Below are 25,603 nucleotides of genomic sequence, written 5' to 3'. Positions count from 1 at the left end.
GAAAATACGTAAAGTTACTACTGGGAGTTTTTTTTATCCATAGAAGTCATAAATCTCCATAAAACTATGTATATCTGGTATTGGCATATTTGGGAGACACGAGGATTCCGTTGAATTGGTTGAATTTTTGTCCATAAAATATTTTTCTTTTTTGTATTTAGAGCTCTAAATCTTGTTCCAGAAGTGGAAATACACAAAAACAAACAAAAAAAGGGCAGGTTTAGGAAGCTTAGGCTCTCCTGAAAAAAAAAAAGTATAGTTTTCCGAGGTAAACTAAAAATCCACCCCAAGAAATGCCCCTAAAATGAGAAAGCACAACATTTTCAAAAAAGTATGGGCTAAAAAATAAATAAATAAAATAAAAGGAGTGTTTCAACTTTATTACAATACAATGGTACAATAAACAGACTAGAGAACGAAGTGTTGAAATACAAAAATGTTCCATTTATTCTACAAAAGCCTTTTCCCACATATACACAGCTGCATACGTAAAATAGAAAAAATAATCTACATAAAAATATATGTACATTACAATAAATACATCAGTCTTTCAAGACAACGAGAAAGAAAGAGATGGGAGAGCTCAGGCCAGGGGCAAAAAAGACCGGAGCAGGGCAAGGAGTTCACCATAACCCTTTACTGCACAAAAGCAAGATCTTTATACCCACACGGTGCCTGTAAACCCTTAATCTGGGGGGATAAAACAATAAATACATTGTTTAAAACTACAAAAAGCACTGAGAAACTACCTTAAGACAGTAACAATCTCTCAGCTACAGATACATTTACAGAGTAAATAGATTACATTATAAATAGATATGGAAAACCCATTCATTTAATCTCCACTAGTTCTTTTTCTTAATATTAAGAAAAGAATACTTTTTTGGTATATGAATGTGTCACTGAACACGTTGTACTGCTGATGAGGTTGCATACTATGCAACACTAATGATCACAATTTCATTTCCAAAAATACTAGCTGGTTAGAATATAATATGTACAGTAATCGCTGTTACAGACTAAAAGGAACCGGCAGAAGAGTGTACAGGCCCTTGGCTGTAACCGGACTTCTGTTTATATGCACTTTTATTCCTGTACATGGCACTGAATCTCACAGGCGATCATGGAATACTTGTCCCAGGGTGGCCATACGAACTTATACACTGCTGGAAGGGCCGTTGTATATTGTGTTGGAAGTCTTCTCTTTTGAATTCTTTTCCTCCACACTATTTCGAACGCCATATATAAAGTAGATTAAAAATCCTGAAACACAATAATAGCACACATTTTAGTCCATGAAAAACGGTAGGTTGCCAGAAAGATATTCCATACCTTACACTCTGGCATTCACAAATCCAACTGTGACTAAAAGGAGAAGAAGTCCGCATTGATACATTGCCCCTCTCCAGAGCACTCCTTTCCCACTCCCAAACTGCACTACTTTGGACTCCTAGACTTCACTGTTTGCTGTACCTTGTTGTAAAAGGCACAGCAGCAGAGCACAGTTGGCAGATGCCATATCTCACTGCACCATGTCTTCTTCTCTACAACCCAGTCCAAATTGGCTTCTGCTGTCATGAGACTGCAATGGGGACGCAGTGTACACTTAACCCTGCTGCGCTACTTTGCTTTTCAAAATAAGTTACAGGGGGATCCCCAGTTGTGAAGTTCAAAAGGGGGGGGCAAAGGTATTAGGCAGCTTTAGTTAATTTACTGCTTTCCAATTACGTAGTAAGTCACTCTACATTTCCCCTTCATAACTGTTGTAGAGCAGATGTACTGGTGAGCAAAAAAGGAAAGCCCTGCAGGAGTGTTTACTGTTGTCTCCACAATGTGCAACTTACATGATAAACACAAATATGCATCTATAGATGTCAATGTTTACAGAATACTGGGATAATGTCTCTCCATCGTGGGATAAAAAAAAACAAAAAAAAAACACTATCTGGCTGTGGATCCTTTCCTGATCATGCTTGAGTATATCATTCAGGCACTATACTGTTAGCATGCATCCAGGACCCAAGCAACCAAACTATAGTTTAAATGCCAAGCAGGAGAGGTTAATATTATCATATGTATTGTATTTAAGTAACGTGACACTTACCGATTGCCATCCATACTAGGAATCGCACCCAGGTCCATGCATTTAACTGCATCATGAAATACAAATTAATAAATACACTGAAGAGAGGCAGCACTGGAAGGGCAGGTACCTGCAGAAGAATAAGAGAAAGAATTTATAGGCTGAGATACGTCCAATGGGACTGCAGAAAACATACGCTTTATATATAATAATATACTGGACCCGAGAAAGTTCTCTAAAACCACAATTATTCTGTTCTTTTTCAATTATCATCCATACAGATGAACTAAAGGAGCCACATGGATGAGTGGTTAAACATTTTTTTTTTTTTTTTAAATTACTTAGTTCCTAATTCTGATTAGTATATTCCCCTTACGTATTTAAAGCTACTACTAGTGCATGCCTACCAACAGTCACTGTTCTGGCAGCACAATTCCGAGTCACGGGACTTAGGTATTGATCAGAATGTGGTTGGGGTTTCAGGGACCATGTCAGGATGTAGATATTGTAAACTGGAAAAGAGCCCTAAATTGCCCCGATTATTTCATTTTGGGAGGAAGGTTTAGTGTTTAGCCATATTAAATAAAGTGGGGTGTCAGCTCCTTTCTGATACCCGGAGAATACAGTACAGTCACTTTCACGCTATATTGCAATAATGTGCCAGTCCTATATTAGGGTGGCACATACACCAACATTTAACCCACCTTTTCTAATTTACTTAAATAATTGTTTATCTAGTTCCTCCAACCCCAGAAAAGCAAATTTTCACATGGGTTGATATATTGTAAGAAACGGAACTGCAGAATATTGTGCTTAAATACAAAACATGCAGAGTTAAAGAAGGAGATTAGAAGACTTACTTTAAAGTTTAAACGAGTCTTGTTTTCTGGTTGTCTCCAGATTACAATTGTTATTCCAAATGCAATCAACGATAGAATTGCACAAAGACTGATCCAAAGAGCGCTGCCTTCTAAAATGGCATCTATCTTCTGGGCCAGGATTAAGCAGAGGAAGATGAAGACAAAAGCTACAGAGAGAACAAAACGCAAGTTATATTCAAAGCAGCTGCAAGATTAAAGCGCCATGTTACTGAACGACAGACACTAGAGGCACTTACAGATTAAAGAAACACATCCATAAACAATATGGCCAGATGTTTTGGAGGGGGAAGCATCACAGTCTATATTTAAAAGATGTTTCATCTGAAAACTCTTTTCAGGTTCTGAAGTGGCAGCTTCTCTCTCACATTCTTCCCCATTCAGTTTTTCCATCTCTGTGTCACTGCATGGCTGATCCGGTTGATACCTGAAATATAACCAACACATTATGACAAATCATTACATTAAAGCCATCATACTCAGTGGGTGGTGTAACAAAGTGTGTTTCATATGTTGTGATGTTCTCAGTGTGCACTTCAGCTACAAAATAGCTGCTTTCTGCTCTACTAAATGGAAGCTGCAGGGCCTATGAAGCACAGAGATCACCAACTCCAAGCATTAGGATCAATGTAGCTCTCACTAAAATGATCATCATCCTCAAACTGTGTACATAGTAGTCAAAGCTAATGGTTTTCCTATTGTCATCATAAGCCCCTAGGTGTAACTACGAGCTCCCGGTGAGGAAGGTGCAGTTAATGGGCACACTAGGGAAAAATAACTCACCTAAGAATTGCCACACATGCTGCCACAAGAGAATATGCCAGTAAGGTGCCAATTGACATCAGCTCTACCAAAACCTCCAGCTCGAAAAGGAATGCCATGATAGCTGCAAGGCAAAGAAAAATAAAACGTAAGAGCATGCAGTGCAAATCATCTAGAAAAAACAGTAATATCAAATATCACTGCTGCTCAGGTTTTACAAGTTAAAAGATAAATAAATAACAGGAGTTTATTTTTTCCCTCTAAAATAAGCAACAAGATTGTTAATCATAAAAAGTATATAAAACCTTCCTATGCATTTGTTGTGTTGTTCACTATACATAAACTGCAGAGCACTTTTATTTACTTAAAACAAGTGGTATGGCTAAATTACGTCTGATTTCCCTTGTAATATTGTGAATGGAAAGATCAACAAGCAGCAGAGCCTTTGCTAGAGGAGGTAAATGGCTCCCAGAAGGAATCTAGTAATGCAACAGTAAGGCACATTTTAAGTATTGGAATATGGTAAGAATAACCAAAATACAAACTAACTTGTAGCTACTGCATAATTATCACACAGTATGTACCATAATCACAGGCCAAGATGATTTATCTGGTGCGGTACCATTTATACTTGCTTACCCGAGATAACTCCAGACACAATGGTGGCAATCAATGGAGTCTGTGTCCTCTTGTTAACTTTTGCCAGGAATTTGAAAAGTAGGCCATCCTCTGCCATGGCATATATCACACGAGGCATAGGAAACATGGAACCCAGTAAGCTGCAGGGAGGACAATTGGATTACTTCCACACTAGTTTTTACTTTAACAAAGGAAATTAGGTTATGAAAAAATCTATGCAAACCATAGACCTCTATGCAAAGCCGGTAGTTCCTTTAGGGCGAAGACACACGGGGCAATTAGTGACCATGACTTTTTAAAAAGTTACGGCGACTAATCTGCGCAGCAAAAATGCGCGAGTGATTAGTTGCAGCACCGGCCATTATACTCTATGGGAGAAAAGTCGCCATGATTAGTCGCGGCAACTGGCTTAATTAAAAGTGGCGGCAACTAATCGCCCTGTGTGTCTTCTCCCTTAAAGATGATCCATCATGTTTAGATACTAATTAGTATGCTAATAAAGCAACTGAAATTTAGCTTTAATTATATTTTTATATTATTTGTGTCTGTTACATATTGGTGCCTCCATGACATCTGGAGGTAATAGAACAAACCCAAAGCAAAACAGGCTCTATGAGTCAGTTTAATGGACCAAAGGAGGCCATACACAGTATGACATCAGCTGCCACATTTGCCACAACTAAATCCTGGAGCTTATTGGCCAGTAAATGGGGTCCAAACAGTATCCTGTCTGACCAATTACTATTGGGCCTTTCCTCCCTAACAGGTCTACATAGGATTATCTGTTTGTTGGCCGGCAAGTGGTCATATCGGGCAATAATCAACTTGTCTGGTGACCTCCATTTCCTTATCTATGACATATGTAGCATAACTGGCATCTGCATGTCAATTCTAGCACTAAATAGCCAAAAAAAAGTTATTTTTGCCTAAGGCTTAAATACAGTGTAACATCAACAAGACACAACTGCACTTCCCTATGTTCGATAAGAGCAATATGACAGAACTGGTAAGTATGACTCTCCTGAAGAATTCTTACATCTGTAATTTAAATTTAGGAGGCCTAGTCTGAAAAGCTAGGGAGGTAAATGGAATAATTCATCATCACTACAGCATCTTGACAAATAGCAGGTTTGATTTTTACCTTGTTGAGAGAGCACAGAGAGAGCCAATGGCCACAATGTAACGGGCTGGCTCCCAACCAACATATTTAAAGGCATCAGGAAGGGGACTGTCTTTATTCAGCAAAAAATATGGCATCATCAAGGTAAGTGCAGCAGATACACCAAAATATGCCACAAAGCATACAAGAAGGGAAATGATGATACTGATGGGGATGGACTTCTGGGGGTTCTTTGCTTCTTCTCCTGTGAAAGTAGAAGAACATCAATATACATTAGAAATCCAAGTTCACAAATGGCACCTTTCAGAGTCAAAGAAAAACACTAAGGGAGTGCAGTATAAACATGCCATGCTTTTGAATGAAGAATTAACAGGAAAACATTTCTGCTGAGAAATATACATACAAAAATGAGTGTGTGGGGAATTAGCTTAGCTTACAATATAATTTGACTCTTAGTCGGGCATAAGTACAGGCAGCAGAGAACTGTATGACTAAGTGCAGCAAGATTTGACAAATATGAAATGATAAAGATCCACACACAAAATTTTTTATAAGTTTCTTATGAGAACCAAACCATATCAAATTACACTCAAATTCAACAATTCACATTTACTGCTACAAAAGTAAATGGAAATGTTACTTGCTATTTTTTTTTTTTTTAACACGATTTTAGTTTGAAAACTTCCTATTTGACTGAAAATATTTCGACATCATTTATATTTCTTACAACAAAAAATAGAAGGTTATTTACCAGAACAGGAAGTTACATGAATCAGTGTTTTCATGAATACAAAGCAAGATATTCAATTTACACTTATTATCGAAGCCAGTTTTCTGGCTGTACCAGACAATTACTCCCTTTTTTACTGCATTTTCTTTCCAGTCTTCAGTCTCCGGCTAACTCCTAATGAAGCATGGAGTTAGCAGGATGTTCAAATAAAGGAATTATGAAAATGTTCAGTTTATTGTGTGTTATTACTGGGGGGAATCTGTTCTTACTATCAAGATCAGTACAACTCACATGTCAAAGTAAATTACCTGTAGTTGCAATACAGTCAAAACCAACAAATGCATAGAAACAGGCAGCTGCTCCAGTAGCAACTCCTCCAAAGCCAAACGGTGTGAAGCCCCCTGAACCAAAAGATCCAATACTGAAAAAATAAGAAAATCACAATTATCAATATTCTGTTCTATGTAAATATTTGTGAAATATGTGATGTGAAAAATGTTATAAACATAAATAATTACCAGCCATTACTATTCCATGACAAGAAACACACAGAACAATAAAAAGTGTAAAGATACAGAAAGGGTCAAAGCTTCCTATTACTGCACCCTGCAGTTTATTTACAATAAATTATGTGACAATGGCTGTACAGCTGGGGGAACTCAGGATCCTTTACGGTTTGCAAATGACCCTATGTGATCTACCATAAATCATGCACTGTGTAAAGTGGGGGAACAAATTCGGCTTTCGGTGCATTTACAGCCCGTGAACTTCTAACTGTACACCCCTAAAACATGGCTCTTTTTTAAATTAGTCTATGTGAAATACATGCTTAAGAATTTACTGCCGACCTAAAACATATACAAACGCCACCAGTGTAATTAAGACAGAAGGAGAGCTATTATCAGACTGTGTCTCACTTACTTGGTTGAATTTTGTAATTCCTTAGTGATATTCTCATAGTCTTCCTCAGTAAGTGTCCAGTTTTTGAGATCACCCTTCACAAAACCGGACACAATGACAAAAGCCAAGACCAGGAGATTGATTGCAGTGAATATCTTATTTACCAAAGCAGACTCACTTACACCGAAAGCTAAGAGTGCTGCAGAAGCAAAGAAATGAGGAATTTGTATTAACCAAAATGCCAGAGACATCAAGAATTGTAAGTGTAGAAACATACTGGCATTTTGACTCTCTGTCAGCAATAATGTTTGTCTGTAACAGCACATTTTAGAGGCAACTTAAATGCAAGGAGTGTCCACCTCATTCAAAACAGATCATAAACTCAATCAGCCTCCTTCTATGCTTTCTAAAGGTACCATAATCATTTCACATCTACCTTTAGTTCATTGTTCCTTCTGCAATAGATACCCCTGCATTTATGTTGCTGCTTAAATGTGCTATGCCAGACAAACAAAATGGAGCTCACACAGGATACCAACATCCGTGTGTACAGACCATTAAGCAATGTTTATTCACAAAGCCATTGTTCATGCAGTGTTTAGTGTTCTGGAAGGGTGCATCCATACGGAATTACAGAATTCTACTGTCTGCACAAAGCAGATGCAGGGGACATAAATGTGAATATTTATCAGTACAATTCATAACATGTGACAGTTTTTTAATTGGAAAAGATTAAACAACTGCATCATGTGTATTCTCCTAGAAATAGTTCATAAAGTGTGTTCACTTTAGTAGCAATAAAATTCTTTGCATAATACTTCATTATTTTTGGGGTAAAGTAAAAATGACAACATTTTATTTCATTCTCCTTTGGGTTGAAAATCACTGAATATGTACTCCAAACTGTCAAAATAAGAGTTTTAATGCAGAATATCAAGGAATAGGTTCAGCCGGCTGAGACAGCTTCCTCTTGAGGAAAGGAAATTCTTGTCCATATGCACACAGACTCTAAATAAACCCCAGGCTGCTATTTAAGTCTTGCATAGAAGGGCAGTTAAATACTTTAGCCATCAGAGATGTGCGTGTATAATCTGAGGGGGAATAACAGCATTTCCAAGCAGATGGCAAATAGCTTATGCTAACTGCATTTTCACTTTTTCCTCCATCCATGTGGGAATTCTTAGAGTCCCAGCCAAGACAGCGAGTTCTTTACACCATCTCATATGGTTAGTTAGTATTCCTTTCTACTTCTAAATACTTAAGAAGGGCACTTGATTCTGTTCTGTTGCTTCTTCCATAGAAACACTGTACTGAACATAAATGGGACATAAAGTGAGACTGGTGGTTACCCAGTGTTCAAAAAGGCCCCTTTCATGGAAGTCCCCAGTCATTGGTCTTTTCACATAAATTGAAATTCTAGCATAAATCATTTATTAGCACTACATTTCTCACCAAAAGAAGGTGTACTTGACAGAACACTATAAGATTATTATTACTAAGTACAAACAGCAGTAAATATTAAATCAATATAACAAAAAAAAAAAATACACACACCTGTCAACAACATGACAAGAATCAAAGCAAAGAAATCCGGATACTCTGCGAGAATGTTCTCCATTTTAAAGGATATATTTGCCTTGAAGAAGGTGGAAATATGGCTACCAATTATATTATCAAACGTAGAACTCCAGGCTCGAGCTACACTGGCAGTACCTGAGAAAAATAACAGCAAACAATCAATCAAGCCTTCCGAAGATATTTTTAAAAACAAAAAAAAGTTATAACATAAAACCTGAAGCTGAATTTTGGAATAATCTCTGAATATTTTTGGTTTATTCTAAAAGAAATATATGATATACAAGTAGTGAAAAAAATGGTTGGCTTATATTTTAAATAGATCATGTAGAGAACTGAACTGTTGCTGTCTGGCTTATTCTGAATACAGTTCAGGCTGCATGCAATGAAGAGGCTAAGAGAGGCTAATAAGCAAATGTGAAATATGGAGTAGTAAAGAGTGTAGTAGGGAATTACCAAGCAAACTGGGCCATAAATGACACTTTGGAACTGCCCTAGCAGGGACAGCTCGCTAATTCTACCTGTAATAGGACATATAAGTAGGATGTCAGATGAAAATATAAGTCTTAAGCAGAATAAAATGTCAAATTTGAAGATTACACGTACCCAATACGTAAGAGAGGATGAGATTCCACCCAGTAGTGAATGCCCATATTTCTCCCACTGTAACATAGCTGTAGAGGTAGGCAGATCCAGTTTTAGGCACTCTTGCTCCAAACTCTGCATAACACAGACCAGCCAACACAGAAGACAAGGCTGCAGCGAGGAAACAGAGGACAATGGAAGGTCCTGCTGACTTTTTTGCTACTTCCCCTGCTAGAACATATACCCCAGCTCCAAGAGTGCTGCCAACCCCAAGGGCAGTCAGATCCAATGTGGTCAGGCATCGGGCAAAGCCTGTTTCTTTATCTCCAAAGTCGATAACTCGCCTGCGGAGAAGTTTCTTTCCAAACCTTGCTACACAGTTGACGTGGTCCATTTTTACTTTAGTAATGTTTTATCTGTATTAATATTTTAGCAATGTTATCCTGCAAAAGAACACAAACCATAGTTGTCAAAATGCAAAATAAGCAACAAGTTTGTCATTTATCACAAATTATTTACTTCCTTTAGTGTTGCTTAAGAAACTTTCCCACTCACATCACATCAGTTTTGAGCAGTGGGACAGGTTTATTTAGCCTAAAGGAAAAAATGAGAAGTTGGCTTTTATAACTATAATTACATGGTTGGTAAGAACATATCTGGGAAGGGTTATGCTTGCTTTCCAATCACAAGACAAAAAAAATCTTTCCCATTTGCACATATTGGTTCCTTGTACTATAAAAAGGTACCTAGCTGGCAAACAAGCTCATCAACATCTATTGTTTATTCTTCAATGCATAGCAGTCTTAAACAAAGTTTTAAAGCTTATTTAGCAATGCAAATCACAGATTACTTACAAGGAAATCTGCATCAAGGAAAACCCATGAGGAAGAAAAAGATATTTGTATTTGTTAGAGTACGACTATGTAAACGATTGGGAAAAGGTTAAAATATATTTAGCCATTCTGAAACAAAGGTATCTGAGTTCCATGAGAAAGTTTTGCTGAAAGTAATTCTCCAACTAAAATCTTCCTTCTCGAACCATAATACGATGGCTGTTATTTCAGATCAATAATGCAATTTATGAAGGCTTGGAAACAGCTTATGGATTACTTGTCAGGCTTTGCCTTGAATCATATTCATATTACTTTACAGACAGTAAACTATTTGGAAGTTCAGAGCAATGTCCAGCTGATGCACGGCAAACCAAATGCCAGGGTGTAAGATGCGACAAATAAATAATTATAGATTCAAGAGTTACATTTCATGATTGATTTCAGGTGTATTGTTTTAAAGAATATATTTACGGATATATAAAACATAACATGGATTCCTATCTTATCAGGTAAACAAGAACAAACTCAGTAAAAGCCTCAGATAAATGAGCAAGGGAAGTAATTATAAAAAAATGGGATGTATATTTTGACACTGAAAATGTATAAATCTGGTGTAAAAGTAAATACCTTTTTTTAAAAGCTGTGGAAGTAGAAATGACTCAACTTCAATGTATCATGTTAAGCCTCAAAGTAAACGCAGCTTTGTAGCTGCTTCAAAGTGTGAAGTTGAAGTTTAAGAGCAAATGGAATGCTGCATAGTGGACACCATTGGCTTGTCACATGTGATGCTTATTGAGTGGTGTGTCACCAACATCTCTCCCTCTTGGGGGAGTAATATTTTAGTGCAGAAGGGGGAAGGCAGTGGTTTGGCCAGCAAATGAGCAGAAAGTGTCCAGTGCCGACCTCCAAACAATTTCTGACACCTACAGCTGTCAGTGCATTCTTGCCCGGTCACATTACAAACAGCCAAAATGGGTTTACTTTTTTGGTCTCCTAGCAGGGGTCCATGTGTGTGAATCTACTAATTGGGAAACAGTGGAGTCAGCTAACAAGTTGGGCGATAGGTAAAACTACAAACCATGTTTAACTTCCCATGTTATGCTGGAATAATCTGTATTCCTTTTGGAATCACAACAAACCTTGCGTGCCTGAAGATGGCTTGCCACAAAGCATTTCAGATTTATGAGAGAAAAGTGCTATATAAATCAACTCCTAATCTGTTATTACTATCTGTGGATAAGTATAGAAGGAAAAGAAAGACTGACAAGCGATAGCCCTGCTCTCACAGCCTGCTGTTATGACAGAGGCAGTGGTATAAGGCCAGATGGTCAATTGCCGAAAACAGGATAAAGTAGAATTTTGCTGAATATTAATTGGAAGGAAGGCATACAGGAGAGGAACATGAAGGAAAACTGCATGAGTTCATTAGTTGTAAACACTGCCATAATAAAGGATAAAGGGCCAGAATCTCATAGAAGTGAGATAAAGGGGTTGTTCAACTTTGAGTTAACTTTTAGTATGATGTAGACTCTGTAGAGAGTAATATTGCATAAAAATGCATACAAGAGGACAGGAGAATTCACTAAGTAAGAAATGAGAGCACTACCACTAACATAAGTGTATAATCTATCCTCAGCACACAGATATTTCTCAGCACTGTTGCCTATTATCTCCTTGCTATTCAGAGATGCAAGTCACTGCCTGGCGTATCATTCAGGTTACACTCCTATTCCTGAGAAAGGACTGTACACGACACATTCATGAGGCTGAACTTGTCTCTTTCAGATAAATGACAGGTTCGGGATCTATGTCAAGTCATCCAGTGAACCTTGAGATATATTCCGCGCACAGTCAAGAAATAAGGGAATACATATCTGTGGGGAAAAATCCTATCCAGCTCAAACCCAGACCCAAGCAGGTTACCTTCCAAGTGCTATAAACACAAGACCTAGGGGGTTATGTAATAACAAGGCACTAATTTGCCCAGGAGCAGTAACTCATAGCAACCAATGAACAGAAAGCATTTACTGGTCATGTGTTTAAAAGCAAACATCTTATTGGTTGCTGCTCCTGGGCAAACTTAGTGCCTTTTATTACATAGAGTCCTAGAGTGTTAAAGAATAGGAAACTGATTGTGGGTGGAGAGAGTCACAAGTAGAAAATGCATTTGGCTTGGGGAACCTGCAGTCCTCGATGCATTCCCCAATTCAGCTACACACCAGGCATTTATAACACATACAAGGTGTGGCTAGTATGCCAGAAAAATGTAAAATCAGGGAAATGCGTTATATATTGGTGGGACCACAAAAAACTGGTGTACAGGAAAACTTCAATTCAGGGTATGTAAAATTGAGGTTTCACTGTAATTCATACTGAAAACTTACATTTTAGAAAAAGTTAAAAAATAGAAATCATTTAATAAAAGCCATTACCTAAAAATATTATTTGTAAAGGTGTCCCTTTAACAGTTAAGTTAACAGTTAAGAAAGTTGGTGACCTGGCTTACAGACATAATATGAGATTAATTAATTAATACATTTTTATATTTTAAAATCTACATTTTAGAAAGGACGTAACAAAATGGAAACCACAAGACAAGTGGAAAAAGTGATTATTAATCAATAGTATTTGGTTGAGAAGTGTCACTAAACAAATGTGTGAGGAGGGCCGCTGCATGGTGACTGCAGAACAATGTTTCCAAACAAAACACACCTGACCTTGGAAAGAGTTATTTCATCTTGAACCTGAGCTACGTCTCTCTCTGCCCTGCATCAACAGGAATGGGTTTTACACCTTAGAAATGGAATCAAAATTGCTGAACTGAAAGCCTGATCTTATGAAAAATGCAAGTACTAAGTAATCTCAAACAAAAGGATAGTGCTTCTGATGGCACTGTGCAGAATCCTGTAACCAATTCTATTTCAATTTTGTCCATATACAGTTATATTTAAAAAGGGTCTGCATACAAAAGGAACAGAACAATGTCAAGGTGGCCATGAATGATATCTGCGGCCGATCAGTTAGATACTGTGCATTTTCCAAAGATGTATGGCTACCTTCATTGGGCTACGTGTGGAAATTGAAGTGGCAGATCCAGACCAAGTTGCTAGCTTATCTGCCCGTGTATAAGCCCTCCATGAGAGCTGGACAGATATTTATCGAGCATTTATGACAATGTCATTGGGGCAACAAATTCATTGTCACATTGATGTAGGCCTCAGTCCCAGTTATGATCCAATCAATGGCCTAGTGGAAAAATTATTGGATGAGCCCAATATGGGTAAAGGGACCCTCTGCCCACCTCTTTTTGGCATTAACCAGCATCCCCTTCAAAGCATCAACTGAGACACAAATTAAACAACCAGCAATGGCGTATTGCATTACCAACACAGCAGACTAGATATTCAAGTAACAGACTACATGAGCATTGGTATAGCCTACCCGTTATCAATTGAGCCTGCTGGGACTATAAAAACTTATGGCCTACCAACCTCTGACTGAATGCTGGTCCATAATATCATCTCCCTCAAAAGGAATTAATCAAACTGATCAGTTTGAGTGTGACCCTAGAGTAATGTACAGTAAAATAATAACAGGGCCCCTATACATAGACAAAGAACAAAACTTAAGGCCACAGCAGACTGCAGGAAGCAAAAAGAGAAGCTTTGGTACGTAGAAGGCACCCTGGGAGTTAATCAAACCTAGTGAGGCACATTATTTCCATGCAGTTAACTTGCTGCGCCTACTTAATAAACATGGCCCCCTGACCTCATGTTATGCAGAATTAAACTGTAGAGAACTGGAATTTGTGCATGACTACATAAGTACCATCCCACTCAGGGCAAGCCACCTGCAACTGGAATAATCTGTTCAATAGCTGTGTACATGCACTCGACTGTAAATAGACCCTCTCAGCAAGGTGTTATCAGCCTTTTACATGGCTCCAGGTGCCTGTCAACATTTATTGGGCACCAAATGCCACCTGAAAAACAGACTTTTTAAAAAGCCCTTTTTCACAAACTTGTAGTTCATCTTTCTGCGCTGCTGATGCTGAATGCATTCTATTCACTTTCTGTAATTACAGTGGCAGGAAACTAAATTGTGTGACCCTACAGGAGCTGCAGGGAATAGGAAACCTCCTGTCATCAGCAGGGAAGTTAATGAAACCTATCCAGCAGGGCTTTGGGTTAGATGGGATGTGAGGGCGAGACAGGCAGGAAGCAGGAGCCTGCCTGAAACAGGAAGAATTGATTCATCCATCTTCATTAGGTGAGCTTGATACGCTTGGAAGCAGCATGGAGGGGACAGGGACAGGAATGGGACCTGCCATGTGCCCACACAAGCCCATTACTCCTTTATAAATCTCATTATATTGGGGGGGGGGGTAAACCATGCAGCCCTCCAGGTGTTGTTAAACTATAAATCACCAAACCCCAAGCAGTTTATAGAAGACTTGTAGTTCAACAACATCTAAAGAGCCACATTCTGTCTATTTAAAAATGGGTTATATAGAGCAAAAGTCTAACTGCACTCTTTTACAGGCTGATAAACTGGAGCAAGGGCAGGGCTGGGTACAGGGCTCAGCCTGGTATTTCATCATCCCCATGTGGCAAGGAGCCAAACTGAAGAATGGCACCAGATCTGGGTCAGGCCAAATACTGGCACTGAGCAGTACGAGGGGGGATCTGACTGGGGACTGAAACCAACAGCAACAATGCCTTTTAGGGCAGAGGGAATGCCATTCCCGTCGCCATTCGTTGCCAGGAAGCAAGTGTGTGTCCCTCAACCTTTAGAGGTTTTAAAACTGTCTGCGGGAGGGATGCTGGGAGATGTAGTTTGTTTGCCCATTCCGAGCAGCGGAGACATACGGAGAAGTGACAGCGTTATTGGTACAGACCGCTCCGCCGCCCGGCAGGGAAGCAGCATTTTACTACTATGCCACGTCTTGCCCGGTGACTGCTTCTGCTGCGCTCGGAGGGGGGGGGGTAACACCAAGGCAGGGAGGGGTGCTCAAAAGGACTAGAACATTTTACCGAGAGAATCACTCACCTTCCCTGCCTTTCGGTGATGTCTCCACTCGGCTTCCCGCCTTGCCTTTCCCGCTCAGCTCTGCCACTTGAATAAGGAGCTGGGAACAGGCAGCGATAGATTATAGAAAAGGATCGTGACGTAGATGAAAGTTGTGGAAGGGGGCGGGAACACTGTAAGTGCGCACAACTATTTGGGGGCGGGACGCACTGTATGTTCGGGGTGATTAGGCTGTTGCCCCGCCCATGCCGGGGTGGGGATATAGGTGTGAGGGCAGCACGGTAGCTATGCACAAGGGCAGCCACAAGTGGAAGTGTGTGAAGCTTTCGGTGTATGGACTTTGATGCCTCCTGCTCCTACGCACCGGCAGAGGGGCCCTTTGAAGTGCAAATTACCAAAAGGGACTTTGTATGCAAGGAGCGTCACAGTGTTTAATAGCCTGGCGTTAGGGTTCTGCCACTGGATAGGGAAACTGGAAAGAAATAAAACGTAAAGGAAACAGTATTGAGAAGTAATTTATTAATAGACTGCACACTTTAGTACTTCAGCCCCTACATCGCACGCTTGCGCCCAGCTCATGAATGGAAAGGGGCGTGGCGCACTTTGGGCTGGTGGTGAAACTTCTTGTAGCCTTGCATCATCCTAATACAGTACGCCACCCTCCCCAAACATTGCATCACACGGAAGCACGCCTCTATGGGGGCGGGCCGTAACTTTGGTGAGGTAAAAACAAAACAAATGAGGTTTTAGAACCTGAAAAGGAGGAGTTTATACGTCCAATTCCGACACTTCTAGCGGAAAGAGTGACGATTAGAAGGGAGGGAAATTTATACCAGATAGGGCCAGTCTGAACATTAACCTTATGCACCAATGTACAAGTCAGGGCACGGACATGTGGCACAGAGGAATGTCACATGGCTTTTTATGCTGAAACAGCCCATAATTAATTACATTTATAGAGTGCTGATATATACTGGAGCACTTTACATAAGGTCCTTATAGCATTAGTGCACCCTGTGGTCAGTTTTATCAGAAGCCAAATAAGTGTTATCAGAAGCCAAATAAGTGGTGTGGCTTAAGTGCACTAAACTCCCCACCCCCCTACAACAATGTCTAGGTTTAAGGGCCCAGTAAGAACCCTAATGCTGAAGGAGCATACAGACATTGACTGGTATTTAAAATAGGCCTTGGCATTTCAAGTAAACAGACCCCCATCTGTCCAATAAGTAGTGACTATGGCATCTTACAGTATCCTCTCTGGCTTTTGCCACAATCCACAGATTGCCGGTCCGGGCCTGGTAGTTATGCCACTGAGCCAAATAAACTGAGTAAATTTTTTAAGAGTGTGGGAGAAAATAGAGTACTCAGTGGAACTACAACACAAATACTGACATAAACTACTTGCAGATACTGTCCAGGCAGGGTTTGAACCTAGGATCCCAAAGTTACAAGGCGATAAGATTCATCATGTAGTTGCGGCCTAACGGCTGTAGGGCTTAATGTACATAGCCGATAAAAAATATTTTTACATTTGCATGTTAATGACCTTGCTCAGGGACTCAATATATGTACTCTAATTACATCATTATAATAACAATATAACCCTGCACCCTAAATAAAAAGTATGTCAGATAGTCACCCAACTACATGGCTAAAGTTAAATTTAGCATCAAAACATTTAACATTACTTGCATAGTCAGGCTTTCCAGAAATGCACATTGCCTGCTAGCATTCCCAACACACGTGTCTAAGCTGGGATACTGTGGAAAAAATTTCCTACGGAGACCTCTGCACATATTTTGTTATTTGTAAATAAAGGATTTTCATGATTTAGGAGAAAATAAGCCACAAAGATAAATACATTTCCTAGGCAGAAAAAAAAACAAATGTATAAAATCGTACCCATCATATGTAACTGAATAATAAATATGAATAATAAATGTATTTTGTTACACAAAACTGAACTGAAACAATATTATATACAAAATTAATGAGAAAAAAGCAGATAGACAGTAGGTCACTTACGGGCTGTAGCACATGGGGAGATTAGTTGCCTGCGACAAATCTCCCCGAAATGCCATCCCACCGGCAAGAATGTAAATCGCCGGTGGGATGGCATACGCGGCGCCAAAATTGGCGAAGTTTCCTCTCAAGGCAGCTTCGACGATTGCAGTGCCGCGTATATCATCCCACCAGCGATTTACATTCTCGCTGGTGGGGATGGCATATCGGGCAGATTAGTCGCCTGTGACAAGGGAGATTTGTCGCGGGCGACTAATCTCCGCGTGTGCCACAGCCCTAAGGGCCAATGTTTGTATTTTTTTCATTTTTTATTGCTAAAAATCGTGTATTTAAATAATTGTGCCAAAACACAATTTTTTTGTTACTTATGTGTGAAAACCACAAAAAACAATAAAACAAAACTACACCATTTAAAAGCTTGTGATATGTATAAGTCAGTGGGAGCTGTATTAGGGAAGTTTAAAAATCTTTATATAACTTGTGGTTTTAGAGGTTTTTGTGATCTTTTTTTGCTTGTAGCGCACAGAAATTCTTACAAAACAAGGATTCTGAGGATTAATTTGTTCATGCTTTTAATGAATAAGTCAACATTTGTGGCTTTTTTAATTTGTGAGGGTTTTTTTGTGGTAGGGGAATCCAAGAATATTACACAAATTCAAATTTTGAATTAAACCTGCTTCCCCCCCTAGTGTTACTGGTTATTTAAACAGACTCCAAAAATGGCTCCAAAAAAGTTTGTAACTGTGCAGAGCCATATTGACACTCTCACTATACAGGTATGGGATCCTTTATCCGGAAACCCGTTATCCAAAAAGCTCCAAATTACAGAAAGCCCATCTCAAATAGACTCCATTTTAATCAAATAATTCAGAATTTTAAAACTGATTTCCCTTCTCTCTGTAATAATAAAACAGTATCCTTATTTGATTCAAAACAATCCTATTGGGTTTAATTTATGTTTTATTGATTTTTTAGTAGACTTGAGGTATGGAGATCTAAATTACAGAAAGATCCCTTATCCAGAATACCCCTGGTCCCTAGCATTCTGGATAACGGGTCCTATACCTGTACCACAAAAAAAAAAGCCGAAAGAGATTTGAGTATTGTCTCTATATTTTTTAATGTTATATATATAACCTGCCTGGAAGGTGTTAAACAAACTCAAAGCAATCAAATCAAGTCTTCTACAAAGAAAATATTTGTCAAGAATTCGGTAAATAAACTGTAAATTGTTTGGAAAATTACATTATTATTTTTCATTTATGGAAGTTGCTAGTTATTTAATATGTAGGCAATCTCCTTTATATGGAGAGAGGATGTTACCAGGTGGCCCCAAAAACCCCAGAGAAGGGCACAATTAGAAGTATGCATTTAAAATCAGAACATGTTGGCCACCCTTCAGTAACCAGTAGTATTCAAGGAGAATTGCTGTGCACTGACAAGGAAGAAACCAGCATAAGGGAATTCAGCAGAAACCCTTAATATAATTTTTAAGTGGTTATGAGACTTTGGATATTGTCCCGAATTTTCCCCTCAATTTTTAAAGGAGAAGTTCACTTTCATAAAACATATTAATTATGTAGTGGCAGCAATTAGACCCCCTGTAAATATATAAATCACACACAGAAGATGAGATTGAAAAATCATACAAATGTATGGTACATTAAGTTCAGCCCTTTGAGTGAAACCTGCCTAACTTATAGTTGGCCCAAGAGGCAAAATACCTGCTTCTTGTTGAGGAAAGTAAGCAAAACCTGTCCGCTTTGCCTCAGAGGGCCCGGTCCTTGAATCAACTTCTTACTAAGGAACTATTTTAATAATCTTGCATTTTCTCACTTTAAAATAGAGAATCCAACCCTTTCTTCAAACTAGCTAATTTATCTGCCAGCACAACCACTTCAGGGAGAAAATTGCACAGCTTCTCTGACACTTCCCATTCACTTTGATCGTTGATAAATCTACCCCATTGTTTTGAGTATCTTTCTAATTTAATTATATGTTTAATTTATTTGATTATCCCTATAATGCATTTATTTGCGTACCGACAATGAGGTATTTGTAGTCTGCCTTCTGTATATATACATATTTCTTTTTCTAAACAATGACCAACACTACAATTCCCTGCTACTATATATTTATATAGATTACATTTGTTCTGTTATCTTTTTTACCTTTGAGTCCAGTCAGGGTTTCATAGATTGATATGACTTCCTTTTGGCTTAGAGGCAATGGTTGTCCCCAGGGTTCTGATGAGTATCACTTGACCTGTCCATATATATATATATGAATACAGTGCTTGCTATGATTCATTATTCATGTTTGCCTATGTCAGCCTATGAGGGTGGTGGGTGTGTTGCATCATAAATAAATATACACTTGGATGACAGTTCCTATTATAGACTGCACTCAAGCTAAGGATTAGGCAGGAAGAATAGCAGTTGGTGCATGCAAGGAGAATGGTGGATTGGTATACCAGCTGGTTGCTAAACATACCGTAACGTTAGGGAATTTGAGTGCTAGATTAGGACTTCATATGACTCCATGAAAAGTGAGCTGGCATGCTTTCCTGTATTATGTTCAATGCTAAATCATATATTTTTTTTTTCAAAGGAAGGGACAGCAACACCCATGGAAATTTCATGCAGGTAGTTGCCTGTGCTTTATCTACAGCAGGGTTTGCCACAAATATCCACTTTTAAATTTACACAATGTAGGAAAATAAACAGTAAAAGTAAAGTTCATTATGCGGACACCAGAAAACACTAGCCCACTGGCTGCCTGAATACCTCATAAACCTGTTTAAACATTGCCTCAGCCACAACTAGGCCAGTTTACTCCAAAACAATTACAAATATATAAATCCCAGCTTTATCCCTTAGCTCTCTCAGCTGCAACTACTCATTTCCTACTGGAGAGAGAGATCACTCCATGCCACTCCCCTTTTCCACAGGTGAGGACTCATGAATCCAACACCTGTAGGGGCTTTTCCAGCACCAGTAAACACAGGTACTGTTACTCTTCACATTTGCTTTGTCTTATTAAGCATCCTGGGAGAAATATACCTCCCTCCAGGCTTTTTCCCAGTTACTCTGCAACATTATTTAGCCAATGTCTGATTTAATACAATAACCAATGAACTGACTACTCTCTTACTTAAAAAACAAAAAACTATACTTTGATATTAAACAGTGTGGTCAAGCAGTCTGCTAGATTTTTGAATGAATTTTCCAATTAGTACTAAATATATGGGCATCTCTGGCAACGGGTTTGACAGGCAACCCTGTGATCGAATTGGATCACACTCGAAAGCATGAAAGGAATGCATGAGAACTGAAACCAGCTTTTCTCTATGGCAAATAAGCTGCGATTTAACAAGTAAACAAAGGCCTAGGAAAATCAGCTGGAAGTGTGGAGACAAAGCACTTTTGAGGGCGTACAGATATTTCATTTTGAATTTTCATGACTATTGGCATTTGTACTGATCTCATTTTGCGTCTCCCATTAATGTGTCCCAATATATATATATATATATATATATATGTATATTTATTTCTATATTTAGCAGTAGTTTGCTAAGTGCACTACATTTCCTTTAGATTACAATGGGAAGTGGTGACAGCAGATTGAGACATATTAACTGCCCTTGTTTTTCTGCCTGTTGGCACATAAGGCAGCCGTTGATTATTTTTCTTTAAATTCATTTCTATTGCATGGGCACCACACTATTCTGAGGCTTTGATTTTTATTCAGTTGCTATTAGTAATTACAGGGGCCATACTACTAAGTTATTGCTAATTATTAGCCTTCTAGTTACCTGGGCCCCCAGATTGGTGGGCACTGCCAAAATGGGTCCCCAATGAAAAAAATGCCCCTTGCATACATGTCCACCTCCATGTTCTCCAATCATGCCAAATGTGTAAAAGGTGCCCTCTCAACATATTTTTTTCTACCGTAGAACAGGAGGTGGCTATGCAGATGTATGAGTGTCAGTGTGCACAAAAATCTGTGTCAATAGACGTGACTGAACCTTTCATGTACAGACATTAATAATGATGTGATTTTTAGCCCATGTTGCTAGTGACCTTTTCACAACACGTATTTCATGGAATCAACATCATAAGGATGACATTATTTCCACATCCTCAAACAGCATAACCCTGGGTACGTGCATAACAGGGTACAAAGTTGTGACTAACTATTACGGCTTACTGCTGGGGTCAGCTAGTTTATTAGTACAGTACGTGAAAGCAATGTGTTCTGTATAATAAAGCTAAAATGTTCTGCAAAATATGTTTTATTCTATAGGGATTGTATAAGCTTTTTTTGAAAAAAGGTAATTTTTAGAACCTTTCCAGGTATTTTTCGTTTTTCCATCCACCAAACTTAGGTTACAGTTTTGTACCCATACATTGAAACTATACGTCTCACCAGGGTCCTTGCTCTACAGTCAGATCCCTCAGACTGAAAATACATGCATTTTTGGCTAAATTTCACTTTGGGTGCTAAACGTCAGGTGAATACCCTTCAATAATAGTTACTAGAAACATGGGGCGGCGTCAGGCAGAACATAGTGTAACATTAGCCAAATGGTTCAGACTGACACAGCTCATATATTTTCCAATCTGTGGCAGTTCTTTGTCAGTGTACAGAAGGGTAGCTTTAAAGTTGTTCTTTAACTCCACCTCGTTCCCTCTGCACATAGACAGCAAACACAGCACAGGGGCCACAAGGGAGTAACTACAGAGGTAGCAGACAATGTGGTTGCAGGGGGGGCAGTAAGATCCAATCTTGGGCCAAATTGCATCAGGCTCAGCTGCAGACTGCTGCATCTTCTGCATGCTTGCAGCCAAATGACATACACACATTTTACCCTAAAACACACACTAAAATTCACACAAGAACACAAACACTTAGGAGCAGATTTATCAATATGTGAGTTTAGAGCTTAATACATACAATGTTGTATTCATTCCTATGTGATTTTCAGAAGCATATTTATCAAATGGTGAGTTCTAACTTTCACCCATTGGTAACCAAATGATGTCGCCAAGCGAGCGGATCTTCTCCCGATATCCCCCAGCTAAGGGTGGGCGATATCGGGAGAATCCAGGGTAATTCGATCATTTGGCCCTGGGGCCAAACAATCAAATTATAACGGTGGGTATAGCAAAAGTCGGTCCGACTAGATTTTCTAACCTGCCTGATCGAGATCTGAATGATTTCAGGCCAGATATCGGTCGGGCAGGCCCGTCGGGAGTGCCCATACTCAAGCCGATTAGCTGCCGAATCGGTCCAAGGGACCAATATCGGCAGCTACTATCGGCCCGTGTATGGGTACCTTTAGCCCTTATTTGGCACCTCCATGAACTTTTAAGATGCTTGTGTTGCTCTCCAAGTCTTTTTACATTTGACTGTGGCTCACGAGTAAGGAAGGTTGGAGAACCCTGCTCTAAATTCACATTTTGATATTTTTGCTCCTTAGTTTTTGGGGTAACACACTCACACCACACACACAATTAGACAAGTGTAGACACATTACTTTTTTGAACTTTTTTACTGTATTGTGTGCTTTATTGACAGCACTGATCATGCTGCATATCACTGTTGATTGTTTGTTGTTGCCTGTAAAATAATCCAGACTAGTGAAACTAGATCCCAATGTGTGATCATTTTTTAATGAATGGGTATTGGATCCGTTATCCGGAAACTCGTTGTCCAGAAAGTCCAGAATTACAGAAATACCTTCTCCCACAGATTCCATTTTATTCAAATAATTTACATGTTTAAAAAATTATTTATTTTTTCTCTGTAATAATAAAACAGTATCCTGTACTTGATCCCAACTAAGTTATAATTAATCCTTATTGGAGGCAAAACAATCCTACTGGGTTCAATTACTGTTTAAATATTTTTTAAACAGGTATGAAGGTATGAAGATAAAAATCACATAAAGACCCCTTATCTGGAAAACTCCAGGTTCCAAGCATTCTGCATAACAGGTCCCATACCTGTATTAGATTGGGTCTGGTTTTAAGGTTTTAGTACATTCTACATTGTCTTCAATTTTTGGTTTTGCATGTAAAAAATGTTTGGAAACTATTTTAATTTTGTTGTCTCTACGCGCCCCGTAGTTTTGTTAAGCTATGCATACTGAATATCAAAATGTTATCAAACTGTTTTACTGTTATGTTTTACAGACATGGGCGTCAGAGATGACTGATGAGTTATGGTGCAACCAAGTGTTGCATCCATCTATGTAGTCTAGGATGTACACTAGCTGGGCTAAAAACTTTGCTTCCCATAATCTTTATTTTGTTACCAGGGAAGTGAGTCATGAAGGGAGCGGCTGTTTCTGGGTCCAATTTATTATTAATTGGCATCTTTTGTGGCAGCTGTACGATGCATACTGCTTGTAAAAATCTAACAATAATTTGCCCGTTTAACAATTTCTTTTCTGCACTAAAACACATTGTTTAAGCACAGGAAATAAGTGTTGGAATCAGTAATCCCCCAGTGAGATTACTGACACCCACTGAAAACTAATGTTTTTCTCCAAATCAGTGTGAACCCTCAAAATCCCATCATAACCTACCTGCAAGCAGGACCTCCAGGGATGTGTTGGAGAGCAAATAAGCATTCCAAAGACATACCCTAAGTGGCCTTCAGCCTTGGACTCCCACACTCTCTGCTCTAGGCGACCTAGAGAGGTCTGGCCCCTGGTTTGGGAACCACTTGATTAATTAAATAGCATAAAGTGCCACTTATTTTACCCACAATGCAGCATTTTGCCCAGCATTCCAGTGTAAGTGCAGTCTTACAAAATCGTGTGCAGTGTAACTTGAACCTTATTCATTGATACAGGTATAATATTTGCACCAAATGCAAAGTCTGTAAGGGCGTAAGCACATAATTCAGCTGGCTCAAATAGGAACGCCCAATTTGTTGAAACAAAGGGACACCTGGAAGTACTGCCTTCTAAAGCTATAGTAAAGTACAGGGCTTTCTTGTGCCATAAGTGGCTGAAACAAATGCAATTCTGTTCAGATTTTAGCACCTAATGCTTGTAAATGAGCCTTATTGTCTGTTTTGGAAAGCTACTGGTAGTGTTGCATTGTGACTAGTCAAAGTCCAAACAGGGCAATTATTTCCCAAAGTTAAGATGGCCATAAACTTAAAGATCTACTCACCAGACAAGTGGATCTTTGACTGATTTGGCCATCCATGCACTAGGCCAAATCTGGGTGATCCGACTGGCTCAGGGGTCAGCAATCAAATTGTACTGCAGACCCATGAAGACCCTTTTGGAAAGGATCACATCAATTTATCAATGTGATCCTCAGCCAATTTGTGTTTTTAAGCCTGGCCAATAGATATCTGAGCAATATACAGTTAGGAAAGCCTTCCCAAGAGCCAGCGTTGGTCTGGCCTGCCACAGTACCAGGACTTTTCCCTTTGGGCCCTTTGCCCTTTCTGGAGCACACAGCTTTAACTCATTTCTACCTTTTCAGGTTCTGCTTCTGTTACATTTATTCCTAACAGTGAGAAAGATATGAAAGAATTAGTTTAGGTGTCTGAGATGAGGTCAGGCCTATGACTGAGGCCAAATATATTGCTTCAGATAAGCGAAGGGGAGTTTCCCAGGAGGAATTTGCACTGTTTAAATGGGAGAGCAAAAGGCTATACATTTCTAAAACATCCACACAGTGTAAGCTTTAAACATCACGGGTATAGAGATGTACTGCCTGCACACTGTCTGTCTGTGCTATATGCTGCAGTCTGTCTGTATGCATTGCATTGCTCTGTGCTCTTACACAACTTGTACAAGCAATAATCCAAGAAAGACCACACAGGGCAGCACAGATGTCCACATAGAATTAGATCTTTTTGGCCACTCTATTGCTTTGATATGTCTATAAAAAATATTTTCTATAGATTTCAGTGAACTGGCATCTAATGGGTAAAAACAGTGTCTCAAACCTCTCAAACATGGGGGCACCAGGGATTTTCTCAATAAGAAGAAAATATTTTAGGGCTGTGACCGGTGGGCCCTTGATATCAAGTCAGCAGCTTTTGTCAGCAAATGTATGGTCAACTGACAATGAAAATACTGTACCAATGTGTGTTTCTTTCTAAATTATATATTTAGACAATGGGTTTAAAAAATACATTGTGATGCCCTTACTAAGGCCCAGACTTGCAGTCTGGAAACTATGGCAGTGACCAAAGGGGCTGTAGGCTGCCATAGATGAGTGCTTTATATTTGGCCTGTGTGGAGCTGTTAGGCCTATAATTGAAATGCCAGGGCCTATTTTGAATTTCAATCCAGACATCGCCTTTATGCATTTGGGGTTTAAGGGCCTAGTTCCTTTTGAGAATCAGACAAATCCTTTTTGAGAATATGCAACAGCATATTCACAGTTATTCTAGTAAGTCTTTCGTATCCAGCCT

At 39.1% G+C, this 25,603-nt stretch overlaps 1 protein-coding gene across 2 annotated transcripts; it reads right to left on the bottom strand.

The window, feature by feature from the left end:
* Positions 1 to 359: 359 nt before the first annotated feature.
* On the bottom strand, positions 360 to 15,272 carry slc7a3 (solute carrier family 7 member 3). 2 transcript variants are annotated; one of them, XM_012967980.3, is made up of 12 exons: positions 15,155 to 15,272; positions 9,294 to 9,715; positions 8,667 to 8,825; positions 7,134 to 7,311; positions 6,521 to 6,633; positions 5,504 to 5,726; positions 4,363 to 4,502; positions 3,745 to 3,847; positions 3,201 to 3,388; positions 2,944 to 3,110; positions 2,105 to 2,213; positions 360 to 1,263 (listed from the first exon to the last, which is right to left on the bottom strand). In XM_012967980.3, the coding sequence occupies exons 2-12, from the start codon at positions 9,664 to 9,666 to the stop codon at positions 1,157 to 1,159; spliced, it is 1,860 nt and encodes a 619-aa protein (XP_012823434.1). In that variant the 5' UTR covers positions 9,667 to 9,715; positions 15,155 to 15,272; the 3' UTR covers positions 360 to 1,156.
* Positions 15,273 to 25,603: the final 10,331 nt, after the last annotated feature.

Source organism: Xenopus tropicalis, chromosome 8, assembly GCF_000004195.4.
Source record: "Xenopus tropicalis strain Nigerian chromosome 8, UCB_Xtro_10.0, whole genome shotgun sequence".
In the NCBI taxonomy this organism is placed as follows: Eukaryota; Metazoa; Chordata; class Amphibia; order Anura; family Pipidae; genus Xenopus; species Xenopus tropicalis.
This window is presented reverse-complemented; position numbering and strand designations above follow the sequence as displayed.

Coding starts and splice junctions, on each gene's coding strand:
- slc7a3 (XM_012967980.3), bottom strand. CDS start 9,666: ATGGACCACGTCAACTGTGTAGCAAGGTTTGGAAAGAAACTTCTCCGC. Junction 8,826..9,293: donor CATCCTCTCTTACGTATTGG/GTACGTGTAATC, acceptor TATTTTTCTCAG/GTACTGCCAGTGTAGCTCGA. Junction 2,214..2,943: donor AGACTCGTTTAAACTTTAAA/GTAAGTCTTCTA, acceptor ATTCTTCTGCAG/GTACCTGCCCTTCCAGTGCT.